At 49.8% G+C, this 7,927-nt stretch overlaps 1 protein-coding gene across 1 annotated transcript in view; it reads left to right on the top strand.

Annotated features, from left to right (window-relative positions):
• Positions 1-7,927, top strand: part of GRIK5 (glutamate ionotropic receptor kainate type subunit 5) — a 71,791-nt gene that overhangs the window by 59,869 nt on the left and 3,995 nt on the right. The window contains exons 15-18 of the mRNA XM_012811223.2: positions 2,386-2,551; positions 3,423-3,648; positions 5,677-5,805; positions 5,907-6,028. Of these exons, the coding sequence (XP_012666677.1) occupies positions 2,386-2,551; positions 3,423-3,648; positions 5,677-5,805; positions 5,907-6,028 (643 nt within the window). The remainder of the gene's footprint in view (positions 1-2,385; positions 2,552-3,422; positions 3,649-5,676; positions 5,806-5,906; positions 6,029-7,927) is intronic.

The raw sequence follows: 7,927 nt of genomic DNA, 5'->3' as shown, positions 1-7,927 counted from the left end.
CAGCTCACAGCAACCTCCAACTCCTGAGCTTAGGTAATTTTCTTGCCTCAGGCTCCCTGTAGCTGGGACTGCAGATGCCTGCCACAATGCCCTGCTATTTTTTTTTGTTGCAGTTTGGCCAGGGCTGGGTTTGAACCTGCTACCCTCTGTATATGGGGCCAGCACTCTACCCACTGAGCCACAGGTGCTGCCCTGTTTGGGGGGGGGTTTAAAATTTATTTATTTATTTTATTTTATTTTTCTTTTTGGAGACAGTCTTACTTGTCGCTCTCGGTAGAGTGCTATGGTGTCACACAACTCACAGCAACCTCCAGCTCTTGGGCATAGGCAATTCTTCCCTCCTGAGTAACTGGGACTACAGGTGCCCGTCACAATGCCTGGCTATTTTTTTGTTGCAGTTTTGCCAGGGCTGGGTTCAAACCCACCACCCTTGGTATATGAGGTTGGTGCGCTACTCACTGAGCCACAGGTGCCACTGTTTTGTTTTTTGTTTTTTGTTTTATTCTGAGACAGAGTCTCACTTTGTCTCCTTCGGTAGAGTACTGTGGCATCATAGCTCACAGCAACCTCAAATTCTCAAGTGATTCTCTTTCCTAAGCCTCTGGAGTAGCTGGGACTACAAGTGCCTGCCACAACACCTGGCTATTTTTAAAGGCAGGGTCTTACTCTGGCTCAGGCAGGTCTTGAACCTGTGAGCTCAGACAATCCACCCACCTTAGCCTCCCAGAGTGCTGGGTATAAATGTTGTTTTAATGTCCTTGTCTGCCAGTTTCATCATCAGTCAATTCTATTTCCATGATTCTTTTCTTGGTTATGGATCAGATTTTTCTTTACCTTTGTATATCTAGTGATTTATATTTTTAGGTGATACATGTTGTTTTATATAACTTTCAGTGTTGAATGTATTTCTTCAAAGAGTCTTAGACTTTTTTAGTCAGGCAATTAAGTTACTTGTGAATATTTTGATCCTTCCAAGGGGTTTTTAAGCTCCTTTAAGGAAGATCAAGCATTGCCTTAATTTTAGGGTCAACATACTGTTGTTTCTTTTCTTTCTTTCTTTTTTTTTTGTGACAGAGTCTCGCTCTGTGCCCTGGGTAGAGTGCCATAGTGTCATCATATCTCACAACAACCTCAAAATGATTAGCTTGAGGAGTCCTTTTGCCTCGGCCTCCCGAGTAGCTGGGACTACAGGTGTGCCCCACTGCACCCAGCTGGTTTTTCTGTTTTTAGTAGAGACAGTCTTGCCTTTGTTCAGGCTGGTCTCCAACTCCTCAGCTCAAGTAATCTACCTACCTTGGCCTCCCAGAATGCTAGGATTACAGGTGTGAGCCATTGCACCTGGCCCTGTTTCTTTCATGTTGCATTTTTAGATCTCTACTTAATGTGCCATGTATACAATGAAATCTCTATACTTAGGCTTGAGGGAGCCTAAAAGCCTCTCAGCCCTGTGTAGACCTTAAGAATTATTCTCTCCTTGATAGTTTTTCTTTTCTGGCCCCATGGATTTTCACCCATGAATGCACAGATTAATACTTAGCCAAAGACTCAAGCATTGCACATATTTCTGAACCTTTTCTCTGTGCAGCTCCTCCTCTCTGGTTCTCTTTCTTACAAATTTCAGTCATCTTGGCCTCCCTGATCTCTGATCTCTATCTGCAACTCTGCAGGATTGCTGAACTATTTGGAATTCCCTTCCTGGTGCTGATGTCTATAAATTAAATCCAGCCAGACAGCCTGGACGATGATAAGGCTCACTTTGAGCCAGGTGCAGTGGCTCATGTCTGTAATCCCAGCACTCTGGGAACCTGAGCTGGAAAGATTGCTTGAGATCAGGAGTTCAAGACCTGCCTGAGCAAGAGCAAGACCCCATCTCTACTAAAAATAGAAAAATTAGCCGAGCATAGTGGTGCACACCTGTAGTCCCAGCTACTTAGGAGGCTGAGGCAAGAGGATTGCTCAAGCCCAGGACTGTGAGGTTACTATGAGCTAAGCTGACACCACAGCACTCTAGCCTGGGTGACAGAGTAAGACAGAAAAACAGAAACTCACTTTGTTTCTCTTAGGCCTCACAGTCCGGTGTTACCTGTTGTCTTATGTCTTTAGTTTTCTACATTCTGTCCAGTTTTCTAGCCATTTATAGTTTGTAGTATTTCCAGACCATCTTACTCTCTTATATCTGAAAGCTTAAGTTTCTAGATGCAATATTTAAACCCAGGGGGTCTGGTTCTAGAGTCCACATTCCTAGCCTCTCCACTGGCCAACAGTCACTGAGCCTTATGGATACAGGGTTACTTGGCAGGGGGGATACTACCAACGGGGTACATGCCCATAGGGCAGGATAGCAGGGGTGGCTTCAGCCTGCAGCTCACCCCTCCCACCCCTCAGGTGGGCCTTCACCTTGATCATCATCTCCTCCTACACGGCCAACCTGGCCGCCTTCCTCACCGTGCAGCGCATGGAGGTGCCTGTGGAGTCGGCCGATGACCTGGCGGATCAGACCAACATTGAGTACGGCACCATCCACGCTGGCTCCACCATGACCTTCTTCCAGGTGGGGTCACTTAGAACCTCCTGGGCTTGGTGTTGGGATCCCTGCTATACACAGCAGCTCAGACTGGGGTTGGGCAGGGCCTCCTGGGTCTTGGGGAGATTGTCAGTGATAGCCTGGGAGGCTGGGGAGCACAGAACACACTTACTCTGCTGTCTAGGTGGGGAACTGGACTTTCACCCAGGGATTGGTGGCAGGGAAGTGGGTATGGGATCTAATATCCAGAGCTATCCAGGCTGCTGGGAGGGACAAGCCTAGAGAAATTGGCAGCAAAGATAAGGGAAGATCCTCCAAAGTGAAAGAAACTTGATCCTGTGTATTTTGGGGATAGTGGGAAGGAAACAGAAGGAAACTTGATCCTGTGTATTTTGGGGGTAGTGGGAAAGAAACAGAGCCTGGTGAAGAGGTTTAAGGCAGAGACTGCAGAGGCCTCAAAGACCAGGAAGGAGCACTCAGATTGGACCCTGTATATGGGAGCATTTAGAGATAACAGTTCCTTGTGTGGCCGGATTGGGGGTAGACTAGTGTTCTGGAGGGAACCAGAGATGGGCAGGGCCCACTGGCTGAAAGGTTAAGGGTTGGGGGAGGGAAACTCCCAGAACTCCCAGGTGGGAAACTAGAGGAGAAGATCTGGGAGAGGCTGTGGGACATCTAGGAAAAGCAGTGTCTTCCTCGCTGGACTGGTGGCTGTGGGGATGACTTAGACTTGGCCATGGCTAGTTTGTCTGTCTTATCTCCTCCTCTGTCTTTGGCTCTTTGTCTTCCTCCAATCTCTTCACTCTCTCTCAGGTCAAGAGACTTCCTGGAGGACAGGACTCAGGGAAAGGAAAGGTGTAGAAAGGCCTAATCTTTCCCTTGTGTTCCCTTTGCCTAGAATTCTCGGTACCAGACGTACCAGCGTATGTGGAATTACATGCAGTCAAAGCAGCCCAGTGTGTTTGTCAAGAGCACAGAAGAGGGGATCGCCCGTGTCCTCAACTCCCGCTATGCCTTCCTGCTGGAATCCACCATGAATGAGTACCATCGGCGCCTCAACTGCAACCTCACCCAGATCGGGGGCCTCCTCGACACCAAGGGCTATGGCATTGGCATGCCGCTGGGTATGGCAGCAGCAGGGTGTGGAATATGACAGGGACCCTGTACGCCCAAACCAAGACGTGTGAGCATGCCCAGGACCAGGCCAGGCCCACCCTGGGGCAGGCTGGGTGTGTTTTGTGCGGCTTCCTGGCTGTGTGGTCTTGGGTGGGTGCCATCCTAAACCTTTGCATTGTCAACCTGCAAAACTGACCTGGGCAGCACCTGTGGCTCAAAAGAGTAGGGCGCTGGCCCCATATACCAGAGGTGGCAGGTTCAAACCAGCCCCGGCCAAAAACTGACCCTAGAAGCAATTAGTTCTAGCCCTGCAGGGCTACTGAGAGAATCCAGTGAAACTCAGTGTGGGTAATTCAGGACACGTAGGCCACGAGGTAAATGGCCTTTCCCCATTTGCTAGAGAGCCCTTAAGGGTGAGGAGCTGGTTTTATTTGTGTCATTTTCTCTGCACCAAACCCACAGTCTGACTCAGAGCAGGTGCTGAGAAAATGCTTGTAGGATGAATGGATGGACAGATGGATGGATGGATGATCTGCAGGGAGACTTGGGCCTGTCTATTTATACTTCAGGTACTTTTCTAGGGCTCAGTGCTGTAAACCCACTAGCAATGTCACCAAGTTTTGGCATTTGGGCTTTTAAAATCACCTCTATGCTGATGACACCTATATTTTCTGTTACTGCATAGCAAATTTCCCCAAATTTTTATAGCTTTGTAGGTGAGTCAGGGCTGTGCCAGAGAAGCAGTGTAGCCTGGTGCTTTGGGGACTGACTCTGGAGTTGTAATAACCTGGATCCAAATCCCACTTCCTTCCCTGACTCAGCACCTGACCTTATGCAACAGAATCACTTTGCTCACTCAGAAATACCTACCTCAGATGGTAAGAACTGCTTCACAGGATCACTGGGAGACACGAATAAGCTCAGGGTCTGGCACACAGCAGGTGTGCTAAATTAATCAATATGACTCTCTCCTCCACTTGCCATATTCCTACTTCTTAGCTTGTGGTAGATGCTCAAGAAACATCTTAGTAGCTGGGTCCTCACGCCTATAATCCTAGTACTTTGGGAGGTTGAGGCAGGAGGATTATTTAAGCTGAGGAGTTCAGACCAGCCTGAGCAAGAGTGAGACCCCATTTCTACTAAACATAGAAAAACTAGCTGGTGTGGTGGGCACTTGTAGTCCCAGCTACATGGGAGGCTGAAGCTAAAAGATCACTTGAGCCTAATAATTTGATAGAAGGAGATTTGGTCTCAAAAAAAGAAAAAAAGAAGTAGTATTTAATGACTGAAGAAATTGTAAGTACAGAGTAGGGCATGAGTGGTGTGGGTGCCAAGGATGGTTTAAGGATGGGGAGAAGTGGCCCAGAGGAGAGGGGTGGATGGGCACACACTCACTTGGTAGGTCTGTCTGGTACTGTGTGCTATGATACCACAGTGGGGTGGCTGCCAAGTGCCCCCTCCTGCCTTCTATTAAGGGTAGCAGACAACAAGCAGATGATAAACACATAGCTATATAACATGATGTCAGGTGGTGGCAACTGCTCTAAAGTAGATTAAAAGGGAGAGAGACTAGGGAGTAGGATACTTGGTGCTATTTTAAATAGAGAAGACCCCTTCCCCAAACCCCAAGGAGCCAGCATGTGGACAGAGACCTGATGAGGTGGGGTAAGAAACCTTCCAGGCAGAGGCAAAGGTCCTAAGGTGGGACTGTGCTTGGTGGATTCAGGGAACTTGGGGGTGGAGGCATCCGCGAATGGCAGGGTGTGAGTGCAGGATCTTGAAGGCCCAGGGGAGGACCTTGTGCTGACTACAACAGGAGGGGTTTGAACACAGGAGAGGTGAGACCCATGAGTGTTCCTTAAACTGTCTCTCTGGCTATTGTGCTAAGAGGTTGGGGGGAGTGGGGAGGAAGAGCCATAGGGAAGATTCTAGGCACATGATAGAGGCCGGGAAGGCCATGGTTAGGGAGCAGCTTAGACTGTGGGGCAGGCAGAAGTCCTCGATGGCCAGTCTATCCCCTCATGTGCCTGGTCTAGGCTCTCCATTCCGAGATGAGATCACGCTGGCCATCCTGCAGCTCCAGGAGAACAACCGGCTGGAGATCCTGAAGCGCAAGTGGTGGGAGGGCGGCCGGTGCCCCAAGGAGGAGGACCATCGAGCGAAAGGTCAGTGGCCCCCCACTCGTGGTGTGTCTTTCCCCAGGCTCCCCTGAGGTCCCCATGCCCACATAGCCCTAACCCTGTGGCTCTCCCGACTTGATCCCTAGGTTTGGGCATGGAGAACATTGGTGGCATTTTTGTTGTGCTCATCTGTGGCCTCATCATTGCTGTCTTTGTGGCGGTCATGGAATTCATATGGTCCACACGGAGGTCAGCAGAGTCTGAAGAGGTAAGGAGGTGGGCAAAGGGTCAGGGAGGGGCTGGAAGGCTCTGGCATTGGGAACCTAGAGGAGGAAAGCAGGAGGGAGAAAGGGCCACAAGGTGAGTGAGCACACAGAGGAACAGAGAATCTAGGGCGTAAGCAGGACAGGGAAAGCAGGATCAGAATCAGGAAGGGGTGGGAGAGGCAATGGGAGAGGTTGTGGGGGGCCACTGGGTCAGTAAGACCAGAAGAAATAAGAGAAATAAGGGGAGAAATGTGATGAAAAAGCCATGGGCACAAAAAAGGACAGAGCCTTGCTGCCTCGCTGGCCAGTGTCATGCTGCTCAGGGGCTGTGACGCCTTTGCATTTCCAGAACATTCGTGCTACCATACCACTGGGCTGCTAATTCCCAGCTTCCCTTCTCTCTGCTGACCTCCTGCCTCTCCTCCCCATCCTCACTGTCCTCCCTTCTAGCAGTTGACCTCATATCTACTCCCTGATGCTCCCTCTGCATCCAGCCGCCTGCCCGCATTCTCTCCTCAACCATGGGCATCTCTGAAGGAGCCTCTATGTGTCTAGCAGAGGCACGCTCCACACAGGCCTGAGCTGCCTCCTGTCTTGCTTTCTCAAGGACATCCCTACAGCAAGTCTTTCCTTTCCTCTCACATCCTCATTTGTCTTCTCTTTATTGGAGCCAGGCCATCAGCATATACATGTGCTGTCATCTGAAACGCTCTCTTGTCCCTCACCTCTCCTCCCAGTCACCCCTGATTTCTCCCCTTCCCTTCATAGTCTTGAAAGAGCTTCATCTCCCTGCTGCCTCCAGTTTCTTTCCTCCCATTAACTCTTGGCCTGCTCCAGTTTGGCTTCTGTCTCCACCCCATTCCACTGAAGCTACTCTTGTCACCAGTACCCTCCATTTCTGGTATTTTTTTCGGGGGCGGGGGGAGGCGGGAGTTCTTTTTTTTTTTCTTTTCTTGAGACAGAGTCTCACTCTGTTGCCCAGAATAGAGTACCACGATGCCACAGCTCACAGCAACCTCAATCTCCTGGGCTCAAGGGATCCTCCCACCTCAGCCTTCCAAGTAGCTAGGACTGTAGGTGCCTGCCACACTACCCAGCTAATTTTTCTTTTTTAAATTAAATTAAATTAAATTTTTTTTTTTTAGAGACAAGAGTCTCACTTTGTTTCCCCAGCTAGAGTGCAATGATATCATAGCTCATAGCAACCCCAAACTCTTAGGCTTAAGTGATCCTCTTGCCTCAGCCTCCTAAGTAGCCAGGACTATAGTACCTGCCACAATGCCTGGCTATTTTTAGAGACAGGGTCTCATTCTTGCTCAGGCTTGTCTCAAATTCCTGAGCTCAGGAGATCCATCTGCCTCAGCCTCCCAGAGTGCTTGGGATTACAGGCGTGAGCCACCGTGTCTAGCCTTGATTTTTCCATTTTTTAGTAGAGACAGGGTCTTGCTCTTGCTTAGGCTGGTTTCAAACTCCTGATCTGAAGGGATCTTCCTGTCTCAGCCTCCCAGTGTAGGGATTATAGGCAGGAGCTACCATGCCTGTCAGTACCCTCCACTTCTGAAATCCAGTGCCCAAGCCCCAGGCCCTACATATATGAGGCAGCAGTAGGCTTCAGCACAGCTAATCCCTCTCTCCCCAGAACCCCTTTTCTGGCCATGCCTTCCTAGCCTCCGTTGTTGGGTTCCTCTTTCTCCTTAGCCTCTGTGTACTGGGGAGCTCTGGGGTTTGGTCCTTGGACAGTCTCTCTTCTCTTCACTCCCTCAGCAATTCCATCCAGCCAATTGGCTTTTAAAACCACATATGTGTGGCTCGGCGCCTGTGGCTCAAGCGGCTAAGGCGCCAGCCACATACACCTAAGGTGGCAGGTTCGAATCCCCAGCCCGGACCCGCCAAACAACAAT

The sequence above is a fragment of the Otolemur garnettii genome, unplaced genomic scaffold, assembly GCF_000181295.1.
Source record: "Otolemur garnettii isolate 467f Iridium unplaced genomic scaffold, OtoGar3 scaffold00152, whole genome shotgun sequence".
In the NCBI taxonomy this organism is placed as follows: Eukaryota; Metazoa; Chordata; class Mammalia; order Primates; family Galagidae; genus Otolemur; species Otolemur garnettii.
The sequence above is the reverse complement of the archived record's forward strand: the minus strand, read 5'-3'. Positions and strand labels throughout refer to the sequence as shown.